Source organism: Anabrus simplex, chromosome 11 (assembly GCF_040414725.1).
Source record: "Anabrus simplex isolate iqAnaSimp1 chromosome 11, ASM4041472v1, whole genome shotgun sequence".
NCBI lineage: Eukaryota > Metazoa > Arthropoda > Insecta > Orthoptera > Tettigoniidae > Anabrus > Anabrus simplex.
Genome location: NC_090275.1, coordinates 127,721,016 through 127,744,721, shown reverse-complemented (window position 1 = coordinate 127,744,721; position 23,706 = coordinate 127,721,016). Strand labels below are relative to the sequence as shown.

At 41.5% G+C, this 23,706-nt stretch overlaps 1 protein-coding gene across 2 annotated transcripts in view; it reads left to right on the top strand.

Moving 5' to 3' along the window:
• LOC136883187 (general odorant-binding protein 28a) overlaps positions 1–23,706 on the top strand; it is a 150,006-nt gene that overhangs the window by 113,854 nt on the left and 12,446 nt on the right. For both annotated transcript variants that reach the window (XM_067155374.2, XM_067155375.2), the window contains exon 3: positions 3,480–3,532. In XM_067155374.2, coding sequence (XP_067011475.1) covers positions 3,480–3,532 — 53 coding nt within the window. The remainder of the gene's footprint in view (positions 1–3,479; positions 3,533–23,706) is intronic.

Here is a 23,706-nt window from a genome sequence, read left to right as displayed (position 1 = left end):
TCAGTTGGCAAAGGTGCCCTTTTGCAAGGGTACCTCCATTATAAACAAATTTACCCATCAAAATTTATCTAACGTTACGCATAGTGAATTGCATTACACATGTGGACATGTCATTATTATCACACTATACATTGGAAATGACGTCTGCGGACCTCCCTATGCTGTTTCTGGGATAACGCCAAGAGACATGCAATTTAAAAAATCTTATTTACTTCATGTACAGTAATTTACTTCGATATCGGTATACAGTACACACGTAGAATACTGTAGCGAAGCATGGGTACATTTGCTAGTTTATACATAAAAAGAAAATATATGTCTGACTTATGATGAGCGAATCAATGTCTGTCAGTCTATACCTGATACCGCATTTTCACTTCGTAACTTCATAATGTCGAAGTAATTAACAGTCGCAGATATAACACACCGTTGCCACGGTTCATCATTCCTACATCATGGCTTTACAAATTACTATTTATGATGTCCTAATATTATTGTGATTGAGGTGTATAACAAAGCACTTCCTAGACATGTGAAATTCGTATCACATTACCTACTTAATCCTATCTGAATGTGTTATTACCTATTAAATCATACACAATGCTTGTTTCACAGGGATATTAATAAACACTATTTGACAATACACATTTCAAAACAACGTTGCTTCCTGTGGGACAACACGTTTAGCGAACCAATATCAACATAAATATCAACACTCTCTGAAAAGAAAATACAGGGAATAATACAGTTCAATTTTGGCCACTGGATGGTATGGTCCATCTACGATCACTGACAGTGAGCATAGCCATCACTACCGCACGGCATTGAACTCACGCTCCTCTGACATGTCCTGAATGTCCTGAAATTCACTATATCGGACTAATTAAATACAAACAGAAAATGGGAGAAATTCTCTCATCTAATGAAATCTTGAGTCTACTCGATGGTGCATGTGAGTGTTACATTGTAAGAGGCACACTTCGCTCAGGCCGTTCCTCCCGCTGCGGCCGCTGTCACTTTCGTCACCCAAACACAACGGAGCATTTTCCGTCTTTACTATCACTCTCGCGGAAGAGCGTTTCTCTTCTCTAATTCTCCGGGTGCTATCCGCATCAAGATCATATTCTGGCCCTTATGTAGCCTCAATAGCATTCCACATCGCACTTAACACACAATCATGTGGGGAGATTCACATTTTCATCTACAATCTCAGCATTCAGGATAATAACCTGCGAGGTAAGCTCCGCTCTCCTCCTCGACATCTCAAACACATGGATCTTTATAGCACTCGCGAACTAAATAACACACAGTTCACACCCCGTCGTTATATCTCCCTCGTCTTGATCAGCAATCTTAAAGTTACAGGTTGGAGGGATTTCTTCCATTATGTATGAAGTGCAAAAGAAATAACGTATGAACTTTTTGACGACTCATATTTACTTATAGACTGATGATGGCTGGAAACATTCTAATGAGCTTTACCCCCTTTACGTTACGACACTTCACACGTAATTCATTCTAGGGTCTTATGAATACATCATGCACTACATTTCCCTGATAATAAATAAAATAGATGGTTACCCAAACCAAGAAGAAAATTTCCCTATAAAAATATAATAAACAAAGAAATAACTACTATCCCTTTGAAACAGCGTAACAGTTATCTGAATTTATGAATTATTTGCATGCATAAATGAATTATTTACGGTTATAGTGTAATACGACTTTTCATGCCAAAATTTGGAAATGTACTCATCACTTCAGCATTGCAATCAGCTATCATCAGGCAGGTACAACCATGGGGGTTAGGTGGTCATCGTGATGCCTTGAATAGTGTGGAGTCCTAGGTTCGTCTGCTTCTGGATCACGTTCATATTGGCTGGGTCTTCAACCCACGTCGAAAAATTTAGAAGTTCTGTGCTCCGTTGGAATGGAACACAAGGCAAGCGGCTCGAAGACTCCTTCCGGATCCGACGATCTCGCTGGTTCAAATATGCAAATGAGGAAATTGATTTGTTATAAATGCGTTAATTTTATGACACACATTATAACCCCTTGCGACTAGAACTACTCATAAACTCGGGTACACTAGCCCAGGAACGGTATTGTCCTGTAGCCCGTTACCGATCCCCTCTCATTAGCTTATCTCGATTATTAACAACTATCTAGGCCCTGAAGCAACACATGTACATCTGGCCACAGTCACTTGATACACAATGTTTAGTTACTGAACACTTTACGTGTTAATGATATTAGGTTCGCCTAATTCGCGGCACTGACTAATTGTAGGACAGGTCACTCACTGCATTTTAAGGTATCTAGCAGACGCTGCCCGCTCTATTCATTTCATAAATAAGCCGCTCATTCTATCACCCAGTTCGCTTCCTGAATATGCTATCAGGAAGTTATAAATTCTCCTATAGCACTTTCCTCTCTTTGTCTGACCTATGCGTTTAGTTACATTATGTGCATATTATAATATATGCAAACCGCACTCATCTTATGTGGTTTCACACATAACTATGATCTCACAGCTCCGTGACGTCTCAACACGTAATCTGCACAAATCAATATTACTAGCGTGCTTATACATTTACTAGAGGCAAATTATACGCACACCACACAATCACTGAGACATGACTGATCACTTAGTCACAACTGCACGCTGAATAAAGACTGAATAATCGGCCTCAAAGCTCTTTATTCTTATAGACGAACCGGCTGGGCACAGGAGAAGGGGCGAACCACGCCTCCTCGTCAAACAGCGGTCCGTTCGACATTGGTTGAGGTCTCAAACTAAAGCTTGAATATTCCCTTTTTACTGATCGATTTTCGTTCTGATCGCATCGTAGGTTTGATCACAATATCAAAAGCATCATCAAATATTTTCCGCTTGGTGACGCCATGCCATGGGGGATCCTCGACTTCCCTCTCACAGTCAGAACCCAACATCTGTTTACAATTTGGCTGCACTCTCATACGTAAATACCCATCACGTAATTCAGAATTATTATTATTATTATTAAAAACAATTGAAGACTGTATATTGGTATTAGTGGATCTGCTGGGAAACTCACAGAGATTCACTGTTTCATGTGTTGAGACGGCTTCTTAAGTCCCTCCTTGTGCCGCGTGCCTACCCTGATCTCTCTCCCACAGAAAGAGAACGTTTTTCAAGTACAGGCGTACTGAGACCCTAGCCAGCAGAGAGCCACTCGTGTCCCGTAACAGGTAAAATATGCTGGTTTGTTTGTCCTAGAATTGGGCGGAAACGGCATACTGTACTTACAGGGTATTGCGACATGCTTCTGACGATGTCGTGAAAGGGAAGGGAAAACAATGGAAGGAGAGTATCAAAATGAGGAAGTACAGGCTGAGTTAGGAATGGTTGAAGCTGTGCTTATCAATTGGGTCATGAGAGGCGAATGGAGGAGGAGGATGAGTTCGCAGCTAATGAGGGTAATTTCTTTATGTTGCAGTGGACGCGAACAACGTGCTACATCGTGAAGAGCTGACAACTCGAGCTGGCAAGGTAAGTCCAACACAGATGCTGCAGCGGGATGCTCTTGGTCGTGTGGCCAGCGAAGCACTTAACCAATGGAAAGAGTTTAGATAATAACGGTTTTTCCTTTATCTAATGAGGATTCAAGTTTCTCTGGTACTGTATCCGGTTGAAGAGAAGTCACCGAGCAAGAGGAATCAACTACTCCTACTAAAAATCCTCAGCGCGACCTTGGATTGAACCCTGGGTCCTCTGACTCTAAGGCCACTTCGCACACCTTTCAGCCACAGAGAGCGACAAGTCACGCTACTTGTCACTGCCCTAATATTGGAGAGAATTTATTAATTTGTTCTTTTCTTCCTTATGCCCGTCTAGCGAGCGCGTTGGAACTTGTTGGCTTGATGATAGTTTAACTTTCTTCTTCTCCGAAAATCTCTTCACGAGCTCACTATGCTGTTTCTTGCGTTCTTCCGTCCATTGCTTCCCTGTGGTTCTTTTAGTCTGAACGTGTGCTTTGCAATCAGAGTTCCAAACGCTTTGCGACCCTTGATGGTATCTTCTGTGATGTTCATTGCTTTATTTCCTCTAACGAGATGATTTTGACCTTCCTTCAATTAATTACACTGAGCAGTTTTCTTATGTCGTCCATTCTGCAGATGTGGCCATAGAATTTCAATCGTCTCCTGCGTACGGTATCGGTGAATTGTCGATTGTTTTATACTATTTATTTATTTATTCTTCTTTTTCGGGTCGTGTAGGTACGATGCTCTGAGAACCTCTTCACCTGTTCCTGAGTACCCTCGCCATTGGTGTTTCTCTACCATTGAGCTCTGGCATATGGGTTGGTGTCTCCACTTGGTCCCCATGTTAGTCCAGACAACCGATTTAGTTCCAGTCTTTACTCTCGTGTCCCCCTGTGGGTGCGGATGGTATCCCCTGCCTGCCGTAAGAGACCACTAAAAGATGCCCCAGGGGCTTGTAACTTGGGAGCGTGTGTTGGCGACCACGGGGCCCTTAGCTAAGTCCTGGCATTTGTGACGATTTATAGCAACAACGTATTGGTTGATTAAGATTCTTTGACAAGACGTTCAAGGAGAAAAGAGCTGGGACCAATGGGAGGTTAGTGGATGTAATAATAAGAAGAAAAAAAGGTTAATCAAAACAGTATATTGTTTCTACAAAGGGAATTAATTTTAAATTTTACAACTCAAAATTTTGTAACCTGACACACAAAAGAAAACACTCATCGTTAATGACGTACATTAGAATAGAATCCCTAGACCATTTACAAGTTACAATATGTGACTAATCAAATGAACATGGTAACCTATAAGCCTCGGAGAATATGGACACAGATTTCCAAAAAAGTAAACAAAGGGAGAAGAAAGGCACGGGAAGGACCAAGGACGGGGATCACAATAATGGGAGTCGCCTGAGTATAAACATTGCCAAATGCAGGAACAGTATTATGTGATAAGTTGTACCGTCCAGTCCACAAGTTCAATCACTCACCAACTCTTGAAATTGCATATTACTCGATGTTCATTTGTTAAGGAACAATATCACTCATATCAGGCTTAAAAGAAAACCGGCCACAGAAATGAAGATAACTCCAAAATCCATAGGAGAAGAATAATAGTGGTAATTATAAAATAAATACTCTGTTGCTCACCCAATACAGCAAATAAAAGAAGTGGAGCTTCCCAGCAAATACTGGGAAGTCCTCAGACGACCCTCCAACCACACTCGGAATCAGTGCTGGACTGAAGACCGAGTATGTGGGGGAAACCTTTATATCGCTGCAGAAAGTTCCGGAAAAAAGTACACAAAACGTCGAGAAATATCGGACACTGACGTAGCGGATGACGTAACCCAGAGGAGACTCAGTGTGTAGTCAGCAGTTCACCAAGACGGATGCATGGCGAGGCAGCAGAGAAAGTCCAAGGCCGGTTAGTTGAATGAAGTATCGGCGAGTAAATGAACATAGATGGAGTTCCAAATGACGGTAGCCGAAAATAGGTGAGTGATCGTTACATATTCCCCCGCCGGCCAGGAATCCGAAGGATTTCGGAAGTCAAGATGGACCCGACGAATGGCGACGGGCGAAGAGGAAGGAAGAAAAAGAGGAGCTGGAACAAAAGCAGACTCGGCAAGAAACAAAGTTTAAATAAACAAATAATAAAGGCACAAGGAAGGGAGGGGGGTATTAAAAAATTACAATAAACAAACACAATATGGTCTAGGGTAATTTTTTGTTTTACATAATACATAAAAAAATAAAACAAAAGAAGGGGAACATTCCCTAATGTTCACCAAGATGGGAGAGTCCAGTTGACCCGGGTGGGGTTGAAGGGTCACTGGGTAGAGCAAAAGAGAAAAGAAAAAGAAAGAAATTACTGAAAATACTGTTTCAACTGCGAAACATGGGCCTTTTTAACAATGGAAGGATCATTTGCATCCTGTAATAATACAGAAACCGGAGTAGAGAAGCGAATGATTGTAAAAGGGCCTGTCCAACAAGGGCAAAGTTTAGCAGATACATGATCACTCGCGGAACTTTGAGGATGGTTCTTTAACAGTACTTTATCTAAAAGTTTAAATTTTGATGGACGGTGCCCACGGTCGTGAACCCGTCGATGGACCTCCCGTGCCTGGTGTAATTTAGTTAAGGCCCTTTTCCACTCCACTTGAGTGACTTGATTAGGGGGGCAAAGGAGCAAAGAAGGTAGATCCCATGTTAAATCTAAAGGAGTTTGCAAATCTCTACCCAAAAACAATTTCGCCGGGGAAAAAGAGGTGGAGTTATTGGTGGCAGAATTAAGTGCTAGCGCAAAGGCAAGTAATTCAGAATCCCAATGGCGTTGATCTTCGGAATGAAAAATGGACAATAGAACTTTCAAATTTCTATGATATCGTTCGACAAGATTGGCTTGAGGATGGTAGGGGGAGGTAAAGACCTTGTTAATACCATTCATAAAGCAAAAGTTGTAAAAGGATTGTGAGGTAAAAATGGTAGCGTTATCCGAAACTAGGTATTTCGGTAGACCAATATTGGGAAAATTTGGTCATTCAAAAGCCGAATAATAGTCTGAGCAGAAAGCGTACGCAACGGACGCAAAATCAAAAATTTAGAGAAACCATCAAGCTGAGTAAAAATATATGCATTGCCGTGGGAAGATTTAGTGATAGGTCCGACAACATCAATATAATACCTCTCAGCGGGATAAGTAGAAGGTGTGGCGGAATGAGCACCAAAGGACAATGCGTTCTGGGGTTTGTGTTTTTGGCATAAAGTACAAGATTTAATCCAAGTGAAGACATCCTTACGCATATTGGGCCAAAAGAATTGAGATGCCAACCGAGAATAAGTTTTAGCGTGCCCAAAGTGTCCCCCTGTAGGAGACCCATGATAATACTGAAACAGCATCGAACGTAAAGGGGAAGGAATGACTACTCTAGGGGTTTATTTAGGAGTTGGTTTAAAAACCAGCAATTCATTATGGATCCGAAAAGGTCCATCATAGTTAGTAGCAGAGAGAGAAATCTTAATATCTTTACAGTAAGAATCGGTAGATTGATGCTGATGACAAGAGTCAAAAGATAATGGAAAATCAATAAGAAATCGCATTGATTTCATAAGAAGGAAGTTGATCTAAAGTTGAAGAGGGAGATTGGTCAAAAAGGCGAGAAAGAGCATCAGCGACTGAATTCTGATAACCTGAAACGAATTTTACAGAAAACTTAAAACGAGAAAGGCGGAGCAGCCATCGACCGGTCCTGCCTATTTTAGGGGCATTGTTCAGTAGCCAGGATAAGGCCTGATTATCTGTTTGAACAAGAAATTGCCGATGGTCAAGGTATTCCGAAAAATGCTCAATAGTGAGGATTAACGCTAATGCTTCCCTTTCATAAACAGAATACCTACGTTCAGTAGGCGAAAGCAAGCGACTAAAATAAGCAATAGGAAGAAGTTTACCGTCTCGGTTTTGATTTAAGACTCCTCCAACAGCAACGTCAGAGGCGTCCGTAAAAACTTCAAAGGGTAAATCAAAGTCAGGAATTTGAAGAACAGGGGCTTTGGTTAAGGCAGATTTGAGAGAAATAAATGCAGTTTGTTGCTGTTCTCCCCAGTGAAATTTCATGCCTTTGCGTTTAAGTAAATTAAGTGGCTCAGATATGTGAGAATAATGAGGGATAAATTTACTATAAAATCAACCATACCTAAGAATGTTCGCAAGTGCTTCAAATTTTTCGGTGGAGGAATACGATCAACTGCAGACACCCGATCCGGATCAACAGAAATGCCATTATTGGACAGAATATGGCCCAAAAATTTAATGGAAGTCTGACCTAAAATAATTTTAGAAGGATTGACGGTAAGATTAACAGAACGTAAACGAGAGAGTACTTCACGAAGATGTTTAATATGAGTGTCAAAATCAGGACTATAAATCAAAAGATCATCCACATATGGAAATAGATACTAATATTTTATATCAGAAAAAAGATTGTCAACAAATCTTTGGATGATTTGTGAGCCAAGGTTTAATCCGAAAGGGACTTTAGTGAATTGATACAGCCCGGTAGGAGTAATAAAGGCAGTATACTTAGAGCTACTATCATCTAAGGGTATCTGATTATAGGCCGAATTGAAATCTAAAAGGGAAAAATACTGTGCATTGGAAAAATGTTGAAACGCAGTTTGAACTTTAGGCATGGGGTAAGCATCGTAGAGGATCTTAGAATTAATTTTACGAAAATCAACTACAAAACGAAAGGACCCATCAGGTTTATCAACAATGAACGCGGGAGAGGCATAGTCCGAAGTGGAAGGTACGATGGTATTGTCAACCAGCATTTTCTCTACAAGTTGATTAAGAATTTTCATTCTGGGCGGACTCAAATGGTACGGGGGAGATCGAACAGGCGTGGTATCAGTGAGATCAATATGAGCTTGAAAATTGGAAACGGTTCCAAGTTTAGAGGTTACAACATCAGAAAATTCAACTAACAAATGATCAAGTTGGGCAGATTGAGAACGATTACAATACACATAGTCCTTACGAACCGAAGGAAGATGTGAAAGAGGGAAATCAGAACAATTCACTAATGGAATCCTAATATCCGAAAAGGTGAAACGAATAGAGGAAGAAAAGGAATCAAGTACCAAACCAGTATGACGAAAAAAATCATATCCTAGAATTGATGGATATGATAAATTTTCTACAACATTAAAAGAATAGGTCCACGAAAAATGTTGAATTTTTAAGTTGAGCTTGACTTGGCCAAGGGTCTGAAGTAGATTATTCGATGCAGAAGTACAACGAAGGGAAGATTGAGAAAGTTGAAGATGAGAAAAAATAGTCTGAAGAGATTGGAAAAGTTCTAAACTAATTAACGAAGTCGTTGAACCAGAATCTAAAAGTGCATAGTAGGAATATTGTGGAGCAAGACTACAATATGTGAAGTTCTGGGTAATGAGCAAAAAATGTGAGAATCATATTTTACGCTCGGTTTAGTGTAAGAAGATCGAAAAGGTTTCCGAGTGGTAAAAGTGTCGTGATGAAAAGCATGTATTTGATTAGGCAGATTTGCCCCTTGAACGCGTCCACTGCCTACGGACGGGGGTTGGGGGCTTTTCCCGAGATGGGGGAGGCACAAAATTTAGCTATATGTCCTGTACCTCTACAGCGGTAACAAATAATAGGTTTACTGACTGTAACAGAACGAGATATTGGTAATGATAGTGACACCGGGGGAGAGGTAGTAGCAGAAGGTAAGACTGGTGGTGGTACACGAGCATAGTAGGAAATATCTGCATACGAGTAAGTCGTATGAGCTTGTGCTGCGGTATACAATTGTAGCAAAGAGGTAGGGGGAGAATGTATCTGAAGAAGTTGTCGGAAAGAAGGCACAGCATAAAATGTAACAATTGAAATTAAGTCCGATGGATTATTAGCGATATTAAGAACATCACTAAAATTAAGAAGTGAGTCTAAATAATCATGTACAGGTTCGTCAGAACGTTGATGACGGCGGACAAATTCCAAACTCAATGTATGACGTACCTCATAAGGTAGAAAGTAATTATGGAGACATGTGCGAAATTGAGCCCAATCCTGAAAATGTGCCATATTTTCAAGCCAAAAATTCGTTAAATGTCCAGTAGTTTTAGACGTTAATAAACTAATGAGTTGAGAAAATGGGGCAAGGTTAATTTTAAGAAATTTACGGACAAAAAATAGCCATGTAGTTAAATTTCGAGGATTTGTATCAGTTAAAGGAGGCACTTGTGTTAATGACTGTTTAATAATCTCTAAATTTAATGTGGAAATGAGTGGATTTGGAGAAATAGGCGATGAGGTGAGTGGCCTAGAAGATTCAGGATGTAAATGATAAGTGGTACTTGGAAGTTTTGGTTTTAGGTCTTGATCAAATAAGTCTGAAGTGTTAGAATGCGAAGACGAACAAATGGTGGATGAAGGTTCTGAGGGCGAAGTGTCATCAAAAGTAATTAAATCCGCACAAGGTGGATTAGGTAGAGACCGGGAAATCGGGGGTAAATATAAAGAATTATCAGAAGAATTTAATGGAAAATTTTCGGAAAAGTTGCCATGTTGAAAAAGAGAGCACAGTAACAAAGAGTAAAAAAAGAGAAGAATTGAAAAAAGATTACAGTAAATAAATCAGGTGAGTTACTCTGCTACCATTTTGTGACGATTTATAGCAACAACGTATTGGTTGATTAAGATTCTTTGACAAGACGTTCAAGGAGAAACGAGCTGGGACCAATGGGAGGTTAGTGGATGTAATAAGAAGAAGAAAAAAGGTTAATCAAAACAGTATATTGTTTCTACAAAGGGAATTAATTTTAAATTTTACAACTCAAAATTTTGTAACCTGACACACAAAAGAAAACACTCATCGTGAATGACGTACATTAGAATAGAATCCCTAGACCATTTACAAGTTACAATATGTGACTAATCAAATGAACATGGTAACCTATAAGCCTCGGAGAATATGGACACAGATTTCCAAAAAAGTAAACAAAGGGAGAAGAAAGGCACGGGAAGGACCAAGGACGGGGATCACAATAATGGGAGTCGCCTGAGTATAAACATTGCCAAATGCAGGAACAGTATTATGTGATAAGTTGTACCGTCCAGTCCACAAGTTCAATCACTCACCAACTCTTGAAATTGCATATTACTCGATGTTCATTTGTTAAGGAACAATATCACTCATATCAGGCTTAAAAGAAAACCGGCCACAGAAATGAAGATAACTCCAAAATCCATAGGAGAAGAATAATAGTGGTAATTATAAAATAAATACTCTGTTGCTCACCCAATACAGCAAATAAAAGAAGTGGAGCTTCCCAGCAAATACTGGGAAGTCCTCAGACGACCCTCCAACCACACTCGGAATCAGTGCTGGACTGAAGACCGAGTATGTGGGGGAAGCCTTTATACCGCTGCAGAAAGTTCCGGAAAAAAGTACACAAAACGTCGAGAAATATCGGACACTGACGTAGCGGATGACGTAACCCAGAGGAGACTCAGTGTGTAGTCAGCAGTTCACCAAGACGGATGCATGGCGAGGCAGCAGAGAAAGTCCAAGGCCGGTTAGATGAATGAAGTATCGGCGAGAATATGAATATAGATGGAGTTCCAAATGACGGTAGCCGAAAATAGGTGAGTGATCGTTACACATTGCTTCCACTTACTTTTACCGAGCTCCTCACATATTCTATCCCACCCGACCTCCGTTGCTGAACTCCTGTTGTTTCCCGACCCTGACGGTACTAGGTATCGAGGCCTAGAGAGTCTTGCATGTTCACGCCCTCGTTGGCCCTTGTCTTTCTTTGGCCGATAGCTTTATTTCTGGAAGTGTCGGATCCCTTCCATTTTTCCTTCTGGTTAGTGTTATATAGAGGATGGTTGCCTAGTTGTAGTTCCTCTTAAAACAATAGTCACCACCACCACCACCACCACCATAACAATTTTCGGCACAAACCTTAAGATAGTACCTAAATATTTAAGCAGTTTCTACTCAGCTGATGGTAACCCATCTATTTCCAGGCCGGTTCATTAAATGTCTAAAGGAATGAGAATTTTATATATATTTCAGTTGTAGGTCGTGTAAATTAACAAACTTCATCATCATTTTCAGAAAATAGACCGTCACCAAATTAGCTTACGGTAAAATGCTCCCCCCCCCCCAAAAAAAAACATGAAACGAAAGCCTGGACAAGATGATAATCCTTAAGTAGAACAATGCAGACTTAGCGGAGGAGGCTAGATTAGTGACCGAAGGTAAAATGACAGTACACCAAGCCTCAAAATTCAAAGGTTTTCCGTGGTCGTCTCTCAAACGATGGTTCCAAAACAGTGAAGAGAGGGGTATTGAAGAAGGTATCTTACCCAAACTTGGATTAAATGCGAAATCATCCCAACGATAAACCAAACCAGTTTAATTTCTGTTCATTGTTCAATCCTGCATTTATTTCAAGTTTTTCCCATGCCAACATAACAGGTGGGTTTAGAAAGGCTGGAATAGTGCCTTTTAACCAAAATGTGATCTCTTATGTAGCTATTGCCTCATCTCTCACAACTGAGATATCTTTCTCAGAAATATCAGAGCACATTCTCAGAGGTCCCGAGGGACCAGTGAGGGATTATAGCCCGTCGACCACTTATAGGCCTTGAGTGCTATTTCAGAAGTCTAGTTGGTACTGACATAACGCGTATGATGGAGTGTGGATACTATATGAGGGATCGAACTGACCAGAATATGGCCTGCGCCCCTTGCGGGGCGGATGGTGCCTTTTATAGGGCGAATGTTGGGGGGGGGGGGGGGACGTTGGTTCTCTGTTACCAGAGGCCAACGAAGAGGGGGAGAAGCGATATCAGGTGGAGGGTCATCCATTGTGTGACCACGCCCGATGTTGCTCTCAGAAATAAGTGAATCTGCAGACTCATATTCCAATGTTCAGCACTTCCTTCAGCTTCCGAGCGAACCAAGACGTGAAAGACTCACAAAAAAAAAGAAGAGACTCCTTGGCGTAGTGCCACCCCCCCCCCCCCACCGAGTAGCGACAGTAGTAGGAAAGAAGACCTAGCAACGCTCATGTTGACTTAATGATTCCTGGACCTTCAGGTGTAAAGTTAGATGATGATTGGATATGTGTCATTTGCAAAAAGTCGTATTCTAATGATTCAAAACACAAAACCTGGAAAAGTGGATTCAGTGCAGCTTTTGTACACAAACTATGCATGAAGATTGCCAGTCACAAGATACTGATGACATAATCGTGTGAATGTGTTGTGAAGACTCATCATAAGACGAAAACTTCTGTGAAATGTAGTTATACAATCCTGAAAGTGTTCTAAAATAACTATCACAAAATTACCCAAATGTATTACCAAATAACCTGACTCAATTGAGTTGCACAAAATCATAAAGAGTTCAAGATGAAGCAATTGCAAGAAGACATTTCAGCTAATGTTCCGTTCCATATGATACATACAATTTAAAGGAAATAAATAATGTATTTTCCCCCTTTATGTTGCTATAATCTAAAATGATTACTTTACCCTATGTAACAGGAGCAGCTCACATCAGGAACGAAGACCAAGGGACCGAAACATGAGAGGAATAAGACCCAAAAGTGGAAGATTTGCTGGATATGTCAAGACGGTGGGCGTGCAGGTGGTGTTGCTAGGCAACCAATCTCTATAAACACTAATCAGAGGAGAAATTGGAATGCGTCCGACACTTCGAGAAATGAAGATATCGGCCAAAGGAAGACAAGGGCCACGAAGGGCGTGAAAATGAAAGATTCCCTAGCCCTCGCAACCTAATAGGGTCGGGGTCGGAAAAGAACAAGAGTTGACCAAGGGAGGTCGGATAGGATAGATAAAAGTGAGGAGCCTGGCACAAGTAAGTGGAAGCAATGCCAGGACTCAGCTGAGGACCCTGTGGTCGCCAACCTACGCTCCAAAGTTCAGAGCCCCTGAGGCCCCTTTGAACTTTTCTCTCCATGAAGAAAACAACTCATTTTCTTACGAACAGTTTGACACCAGTACTAACTAAAACACACGGTACATTGCCACAGTTTATTTCACTTGAATAGCTCACTGCATCTGCACTGAGTTTTACATACCTCAGTACACGCATATAAGCACAGACTCGCGGACTGTTCACTGTTGTCCTTGTCTTCGGCCGGCTGAGAGACCTGTTGGCAGCTCAGTACGTCAGCCTCGTGTCCGTACATTTACTGGTACATAAAAGAACTCGTGCGAGACTAAATTCCGGTTCCTCGGCGTCTCCGAAAACCGTAAAAAAGCAGTTAATAGGATGTAAAGCCAATAACATTATTTCATGAGTCTTCGGTATCACCATTTTCTTTTATTTATTATGTTTTTGTTTTCTATGGCGTGACCCAACCATAATGCATTGTTTAATATATGTTGAACTCAACAACATACTAAAACTGTGTAGACTAACTGGAAATGCTTATCGTCGAGTTCCCACGGGTAGTTAGGATATGAGCTACCGGATCCTCCTGCTTGACCCCGGGCTCCATCTCTATTTAGTTATTTGCTTAATCTGATTTAAAATGAGTTCGCCTAGAAAATTGTTGTTACATTTCAGTTCTAGTCTATCTGCCACGACTAGCACGGCATATATGATCAACCACTCAGCACTTATTTTACTGCCGGCAGCCTCGAACATGATTTTTCCATTTCGACACGAAGCAAATGTTAAGGCCACGGCCACTTCCCCATCGTATGTCGCTGCGCTGCGCCGCGCCGTAAAGCAAAACCAAAGCGTACAGAATTGTCAAAACAAAGGAACCATTAGCAGAAAATAAAAAAGTAGGCTTCCAAGTATAGGATGCTCGGAGAAATCCATTTTCATTCTCAACTATAAAATTTCGATGTAGGTAAATGACAAGTAACAAGCTCCGACGATTTCATTCATTAATCCAGAATTTGTTTATAGTCCCCGGTTCAACAAAGGTTAGCAAGATCTTGTTGAACAACTGTTTTTATTTCAGGTCGGTTGCCCGATGCACTTACTGCTTCGTGTTGTAGGTACATTTCCTCGTCAGTGAAGCAGTTTGCCTTTATAAACTGTCTCATCTTCATTAATCAGGAGTAACTTTCCTTTGTCGGGCCCATTTCTCTTCTTCTTCTTAATCTGTTTACCCTCCAGCGTCGGTTTTTCCCTCGGAATCAGCGAGGGGTCCCACCTCTACCGCCTGGAGCTTCAGACTCTCAGTCAAGGAGTACAACTGGGGAGGATGACCAGTACCTCGCCCAGCCGGTCTCACCTGCAATGCTGAACACGGGCCTTGCGGGAGGATGGGAAGATTGGAAGGGATAGGCAAGGAAGAGGGAAGGAAGAGGCCGTGGCCTTAAATTAGGAACCATCCCGGCATTTGCCTGGAGAAGAAGTGGGAAACCACGGAAAACCACTTCCAGGATGGCTGAGGTGGGAATCGAACCCACCTTTACTCAGTTGACCTCGGGAGGCTTGTACCACTTTTCAAATTTCGTGGCAGGGCCTCCGCAGGTGGCAGCTAATCACACTAAGCTCTACACACAGAGGTGGAGGTTGTACCGACCATCCGCCTTGATTAAATACTTTGTTAATGACGTAATAGCCACTGAATACTTGATTATATTCGTTATAATATTTTGTGAATTTTGTTCTCTAAGTGCTAACACCCCGTGAGATCTCCGAAGTTAAGCAACATTGAGCGTGGTCAAAATCTTGATGGTTTGTCACGCTCTATTGGTGGGGGGGGGGGGGGAGGGGGAGGGAATGGAGGAGCGGAAAGGAACTGGCTACCCTACCGTACGTAAACTCCGACTCAGGCACACCTCTGAGGAGGTCCGGACCTGTTTTACCACTCAACGAGGTCCCTTCCACCGAAAAAGTGGCAGATTCCCTATCAGTTTTCTATTTAGCCTTTTCTTAAGCGGTTTCAAATAAAACTTGAAAATGTATCGAACGTTCCCATTTTAACTGTTCACAGCACAGGCCTACCCTTTAGTCCGATTTAAATGCATGTTAAAATAATTTAAAAGTGAACATAACGAAATTAGCATTTAATCAACATTGGTTAAAACTAACAATCCGTTGAATTCTCAGTTACCTTTTATCAACTCTCTGTTAGCTCAAAATATGGGAGGTGCATTAGATCCAGACCTTTTGTATCCTGAATATTTGGAATATGATAGGCCTTTTCCAGAAAGAGTTAGAAACAGAAGAGATGATTCATACAGTTGCTTCAGTTGGCTCTCTGAATTCTCTACAAATTTCCTGCGAAGCGTCACGGATCCATTAGTTTGCTTACTTTCTATAACAGATAAATACTGGGAAATAATTTCCATATTGGTCTATAGAGCAATAGAAAATTCACAGTCAAGACAAAAATGCTGACTTCACGCGCCTGTATTCAAACAAAAGCTCATCGGAGCGCGTTCAATAAGTGCAGGGTTCTGCCATTGCCTGATGAGAGTTAACACCGTCTTAGGTAACAGTTCGCAGTAAAGTTTGGATAAACGCAAGTTCTTAACATCCTGCTGAATGTTTAACAAACAGTGCGTTAATTGAGATTGAATAAACCGGGTCTTTGTCTTTGTGTGCCTGACGTCTCGAAACGAACAGTAGGAAGGGCCTGCATGCGCTCAGCTCACATATCCTTGAGGAATGACTAAGTGTTGTTTACTGTCTCCAGTTATTCGCACAGCGCAGTCATAAATTGTCGGTGTCAAGAGCAGATCTACTAGGAACAATGTGCTTGTACCTCTATCAAGTGTTTACTTCGCCTTGGCAATTTATCAAACATCCCTTTTCAAATTACTCCATTAAAAGGGGAATTCCTCAGGGCAGTGTTATTCGACCTTTATATTTTCTTATACATATCAATGACATGAGTAAAGAAGTGGAATCAGAGCTGATGTTATTCTGTACAGAGTAATAAATAAGTTACAAGATTGTGAGCAACTGCAACATGACCTCGATAATGTTGTGAGAAGGACAGCAGGCAATGGTATGTTGATAAACGGGGTTAAAGTCAGGTTGTGAGTTTCACAAATACGAAAAGTCCTCTGAGTTTTAATTACTGCGTTCATGAGGTGAAAATTCCTTTTGGGGATCATTGTAAGTATCTAGGTGTTAATATAAGGAAATACCTTCATTGGGGTAATCACATAAATCGGATTGTAAATAAAGGGTACAGATCTCTGCACATGGTTATGAGGGTGTTTAGGGGTTGTAGTAAGAATGTAATGGAGAGGGCATATAAGTCTCTGGTAAGACCCCAACTAGAGTATGGTTCCAGTGTATGGGACCCTCTCCAGGATTACCTGATTCAAGAACTGGAAAAAATCCAAAGAAAAGCTGCTCGATTTGCTTTGGGTGATTTCAGACAAAAGAGTAGCGTTACAAAAAATGTTGCAAAGTTTGGGCTGGGAAGAATTGGGAGAAAGAAGAAGAGCTGCTCGACTAAGTGGTATGTTCCGAGCTGTCAGCGGAGAGATGGCGTGGAATGACATTAGTAGACGAATAAGTTTGAGTGGCGTCTTTAAAAGTAGGAAAGACCAAAATATGAGGATAAAGTTGGAATTCAAGAGGACAAATTGGAGCAACTATTCATTTATAGAAAGGGGAATTAGGGATTGGAATAACTTACCATGGGAGATGTTCAATAAATTTCCAATTTCTTTGAAAACATTTAAGAAAAGGCTAGGAAAACAACAGATAGGGAATCTGCCACCTGGGCGACTGCCCTAAATGCAGATCAGTATTGATTGATTGATTGATTGATTGATTGATTGATTCCTCGTCCTATAAATGTATGTTTGCCCCAATTTCTCCTCTTGAATCCCAACTTTATCTTCATATATTGTGACTTTCATTTAAAAGCTTACTTGTCTACTAATGACATCTCTCCACTGACAGCTCGGAACATACCGCTTAGTCGAGCAGCTCGTCTCGTTTCTCTTAAGTGTTCGAAATACTACTCGTTCGTCGAGCTGCTTTCCTTCGTCCAGTCCTGTAGAGGGTCCCACACAGTGTTCGTTAATGGAATTACCCCAATGAAGACACCTACTGTTCCCCAAGAGGAACTAGCTGACAGCTTGCACTCAGGAGATAGTAGGTTCGAACCCTACCGTCGGCAGACCTGAACACGGTTTTTCGTGGTTTCCCACTTTCACACCAGGTAAATTCTGGGGCTGTACCTTCATTAAGGCTACGGACGTTTCCTTCCCACTCCTTCTCCTTTCCTATCACATCGTCGCTATAAGACCTATCTCTGTTGCTGCGACGGGCAGCATTACCTCGTCAACACAGTAATTAAAACTTCGTGAAACGTACAACCTCACTTTTCATCTTGGTTACTATGGTGCCGTTGTCTGCTGTCCATCTCACAATGTTATTTATATATAATAAAAGTTAAAGGTCCAATGGCAGTGCCCTGTGGAACCCCGGTCTCAATCATTGTAGGATCACATAACACTTCATCTACTCTAATCCTCTGAGCTCTAATTACCTCATATTTTACCACGTGTTTGTCTAGTTCAACAACCCTCACTTTTGTCCTATGATCTAACCTATCAAAAGCCTTGGATAGTTCAATAGCGATAGGCCTACAGCCCATTTGACTTCCTGAATTAAAATTATTTGCTACTAGCTGATGTACCCGTACTTCGCTACGGAATTGCACATTCTGAACAGAATTCTAGGTTAGGTAGTGTACACGTTGTGAGCAAGATTGTATTAAATTGCATAGCTCTTAACGTTACCCTAGAAACACGACCGGGAACTCACCAAACGTCTGTTCTCATATGAAAACTGGGTTGGGGGTAGGCCCGCTTGCCTACCATCAGTCACAATCAGGTTGGGGAGTTTTCATTATTATATCACTCACACTCCACCTGTCTTTTTACATCCTGTCTTAGTGGTTTCCCCAACTGAAATGAACACGTCAGTAGGAATGGCACGATTAAAAGCAATGCTTTCATACGAAATAGTCTATCAAATGAAAAACCACACATTTTCTCACTTTTAACGAACGCTGCTGATCTGACAGTCCAAAGTGCCAGAGCTGGAATGACCAAGCCGCAGACAGCCCTGACCCCCTGTAGGTGGGGGCGGTAGAATAACACCCACGGTCGTAAGAGGCGACTAAAAGGGAACCAGAGGGCTCTGAAATTTGGAACGTGGGTTGGCGACCACGGGGCCCTCAGCTGAGTCCTGGCATTACTACCACTTACTTGTGCCAGGCTCGTCACTTTCATCTATCCTATCCGACTTCCCTTGGTCAACTCTTGTTCTTTTCCGACCCCGACGGTATTACGTAGGGTGTCTTTCATTTTCACGCCCTTCGTGGCCGTTGTGTTCCTTTGGCCGATACCTTCATTTTTCGAAGTGTCGGACCTCTTACAGTTTTTCTCTCTGATTAGTGTTATATAGAGTTTGGTTGCCTAGTTGTACTTCCTCTTAAAACAATAATCACCAACACCAGACAGCCGTGATCCGTGAACACTCTTCGCCTTTTTTCGGAGGCGGGGAGGCGAATAGTGGAGAGTCCCAGGTCAAAAACTATGTCTTTTTACTAATCTGCTTCCTAGGAGTACCCAGTGAGTCGGAAAATCTAAATTCAATACACTGGCGGCGGAAAAATCTATCTGACTTGGAGGCAAATTTTCCTCCAAGCCAGAGCAGAAACCCCTTCTTCACTGCTAATTTCGAATAAAATGAATGTAGAATTTAATAAAAGTGAAGAGGAAGAAGCTTTCCGTAGGAAACGGCTCTTTTACGATTTGAATTTTGAGTTATTTAGTGAATTGTGGTGCTATAATTTGGAATAGGCCTAAACTGTAGTTCTAGTCCAGGTCATACCACTACTACTACTGCTACTAAGTGAGCCTCTGGCTTAAGTGGGCATACTGCTCATTCAAACCAGCGCGTCAGAGTTGGGATAGCTGGAAGACTATCATGAACCAGTAAGTTACGTACCAGCAGTATCAGAAAATGTATGAACCAGAGGAATGACATGCTAAAGTTTTCTAACTCCCCAGCCATTTCCCGCCAATATTCAGTCATGCTGTTATACTTGGCCAAAGCCTACTAGATACTAGAAGGCCTGGACAGAGAGCCCATTTCTTGCATTAAAAGCGGGGTAATAGTTTTTCTCTTTTCCACCGCTAGGTTCGCGGTTATGTTCTGTTGTTTGGCGCGAATTCTATGATTACCTGTGTTGCTGCAACATGTTTTATGAGAAGAAATAACATATTAAACTTCGTTTTATAAGGAAAGGCTGGATGGTTGCTGAGATGCACTTAACATTTGTTTAGTTTGTGTTTCGAAATTACCGTGAAGGTGGTGGTGGTGATTATTGTTTTAAGAGGAAGTACAATTAGGCAACTGGAAGGGACCAGACACTTCGAAAAATGAAAATATCACCCAGAGGAAAACAATGGCCACAAAGGGCGTGAAAATGAAAGACTCCCTAGCCCTCGGAAACTTAATAGTGTCGGGGTCGGCAAAGAACCAGAGTTGACCAAGGAAGGTCGGATAGGATAGATGAGAGTGAGGAGCCTGGCACAAGTAAGTGGAAGAAATGCCAGGACTCAGCTAAGTGCCCCGTGGTCGCCAACCCAGATCCAAATTTCAGAGTCCCTGGGTCCAATTGCCGTCAAGTTTCTCTTTCCATTCTGTGGGTTAAGGTGGTTTATTGTTGCGTGCCTAACTGCACTTCTGATACAGCGAAGAAATATACACAGATATAAATTTTCATCTTTTTCCTAAAGGTCCGAGATTAGGGGACAAATGGAGGCTTGCTATTTCTCGACTGGGCAGCAGAAAAGGATCTCTTTGGGCTCCTAATGATAACTCCAGAATATGTAGCTTGCACTTTGTCGAATCAGATTACAGTGTAAGTACAGTGAGGGGAATTCTGCTTCCCGAGAAAGTGCCGGCGCAAATTCGTCTTCTTCTTAAAAATGTATTAATATTTACAACGCAGGCGTTAGGATATCTCGGAAAATGTAACCTTGTCCGAAAGCTGATCCGTACCGCTCTAAACTTTAAAGAGACGTTTCAGTGCCGCGACTGTGATCAAGCACACATCACATACGTTATACTTACAAAATTTTTCAGTTCTGTTCTTGATACTAATGCAAAGAAAGAGACTAAAGACTGTGATTTATTAAACAAATTCAAGAGCAAGTCTCCGAGCAGAAAAGTGTTGATATTATAGAAATAGGGAAAAATCTTGTGAGTACTTCTATTTAGGCCTATTTCCCTATTCTTTATTCTTGTGCGATAATCAAGTGCTAAATGAAAGAAATATATGTAGTGTAGTGTGTTCTAAGTTGTTTTATATATTTATATCTGATTCAACCAGGCATAATGATAATAAAATGTATTATTTCGCGTTATTGTATGAATCTTCAATATAAGGATGTAGACAAAACATGAGAACAACAGAACATAAACGCGATCCAAGCGGCAATAGCCTGAACTACTTTGTTCGCCCTGAAATATGTCGGCTTGTCCAGGCTTTCTATTATAGCGTAGGCAACGGCTTGGCACATAGCAGTAATCCCATCTATCGGAGTTGAGTAGAAGTATAAGAGACAAAGGACATCACAACAAACAATGGTCAATGTAATGTTATTGTTGATCAATGTTACGCGCTTTCAGTATTGTAGGCCTTCACATTTACTTTTCTTCCGACTCTGAAATACCACTCTTATCATAGCCGGTACGGAAAAACTGAATAAAACATAAATAATCGGATATTTAATTCTATATAACTTTTGTTATGTAGTACTTTTCTATAGGACTAATGACATATGTTTTTAAAAATTGCATTTTAGGCGCCTTCTCCTAAACTACAATTTCATCCAGGGTGAATAACATTGTTCATAGCCTAGACTGTAGTTTCTTATTCCACGACTCTATAGGCCTATACCCATTTTGTTTCAATTCTGTAAACCCATTTTCTCGTGGCTCGGCGTTGATAAGGACTCAGCAACAAAAATACAAATGCATGAATATCTGTGTTATCATAGCCGGTACGATAAAAATGTATAAGGCATAAACGATCGGAAATTTAATTCTATATAACTTTCGTTATGTATTATTTATCGATAGGACCACTAATAATATAAATATTTGAGAATTAAATTTTAGGCCTTCCCCAAACTACCATTTCACTCAACGTTAACAAAATGATTTATAGCCTAGATTGTAGTGGTTCATACTCCGACTTTACATACCGATTTTCATTAAATTCTCTTCAGCCGTTTTCTCGTCATGCGTAGACAGACAGACAGACAGACAGACAGACAGACAGACAGACAGACAGACAGACAGACAGACAGACAGACAGACAGACAGACAGACAGACAGACAGACAGACAGACAGACAGACAGACAGACATTACGGAAAAGTAGAAAGTGCATTTCCTTGTTACAGTAGACATGATCGATACAGAAATACCATTCTTTTCAAATTCTGAGCAATGTACCAACAAAACTCTTATTATATATATAGATATCTTGCTGGAATCCTTCAAGTTGAGCTTCTCTGGAATAACCTTCCCTAAACCCGAACGGCCTTCTATCAAACCAGTTAGTAATTTCACAAACATGTCTAATATAATCAGAAAGAATGCTCTTCCAAAGCTTACAAACAACACGTGTGGCCGCTGGTGAATAATATCCAATCTCAACCTCGGCTATGATCATGGATACGAGTAGAGAACCTATTATCCGTTCCTAGGAACTTTTTAAATAATTACTTGTTTGATTCCCACTCCACGTAAATGTGAAGATCACTTTGCTGTGAGAATACGGAACGCCCCGCAGGCGCCAGCTGAGCTGGGTGACGGCTTCACTCTAGTGAACCCGCTCCGCCGGAATTAGTCGAATCTCGAAGTCGCAGGGCATGAACGTAAAGTGCCATTACATACGTCTATAAACGTTGTGAAGATATCATCTTGCATGTTTCAATCTCGATTGTTACATGATTCACAAACGTCCAACTATCTCCACAAATATCGTTTCTATTCAATGTCTCGGTGAGGTGCAGCACATTTGTAGAGAAGAGATTGTGCCCAGGCAATGGATACACAGCGTATCTACAAAGGAATGCAGTACTTACAGGAACAGGGTGGGGAGTCGCATTCAATGAAATTATGGGAGCGAATCATTGACAAAAGGCTGGGGAGAGAAGCAACAAGAGGGGAGAACAGTTTGGATTGTTGCCTGGTAAGGGAGCCATGGACGCAAATTTTGCACTTCGACAGGTTACGAAAAAGATTCAAGAGGCAGAGAAAGAACTGCACTTAGTATTTGTCGATCTGGAGAAGATACAGGGCAGGGTACCTCAGCGGGAAGTTTGGAGTGAAAGAGGTGTCGGAGTGGATGCGCCGTGGTGAATGTTGTGTAGAGCGTTGGAGGAAAGAGGATTCAAGATAAACGGAAGGAAAACAGTGTACTTCAACTTTTAAGGACAGGGAGAGGATCGATCAGAATTGGGAATGATGCATTGGACAGAGTGGAGGTACACTGGATAAGGAAGGGAGTTAGGACTGGGAAGGTGACAGTGGCTGGTTGGACTGGACTAAGATATCGGGTGTACTTTGTGACAGGAGCCTGAACATAAAAATGAAGGGAAAAGGTGATAAGGCCCGGTATGTTGTTCGCAGTGGAGACGTGGGGGTGTCAACTTTCCTGTGGGGAAATCAAATGATCCTTAATATGTCTCTTGGTCATGGCCATCCATCCATACCTTAAATCACAGCCTGCACGTTTGCTAGATAACGTTGTCTGGCCATCCATCAATACCTTACATCACAGCCTGCACGTTTGCTAGATAACGTTGTCTGGCCATCCAACCACACCTTACATCACAGCCTGCACGGTAGCTAGGGTAACGTTGTCTGGCCATCCAACCATACCTTACATCACAGCCTGCACGGTAGCTAGGGTAACGTTGTCTGGCCATCCAACCATACCTTACATCACAGCCTGCACGGTTGCTAGGGTAACGTTATCTGGCCATCCAACCATACCTTACATCACAGCCTGCACGGTAGCTAGGGTAACGTTGTCTGGCCATCCAACCATACCTTACATCACAGCCTGCACGGTTGCTAGGGTAACGTTGT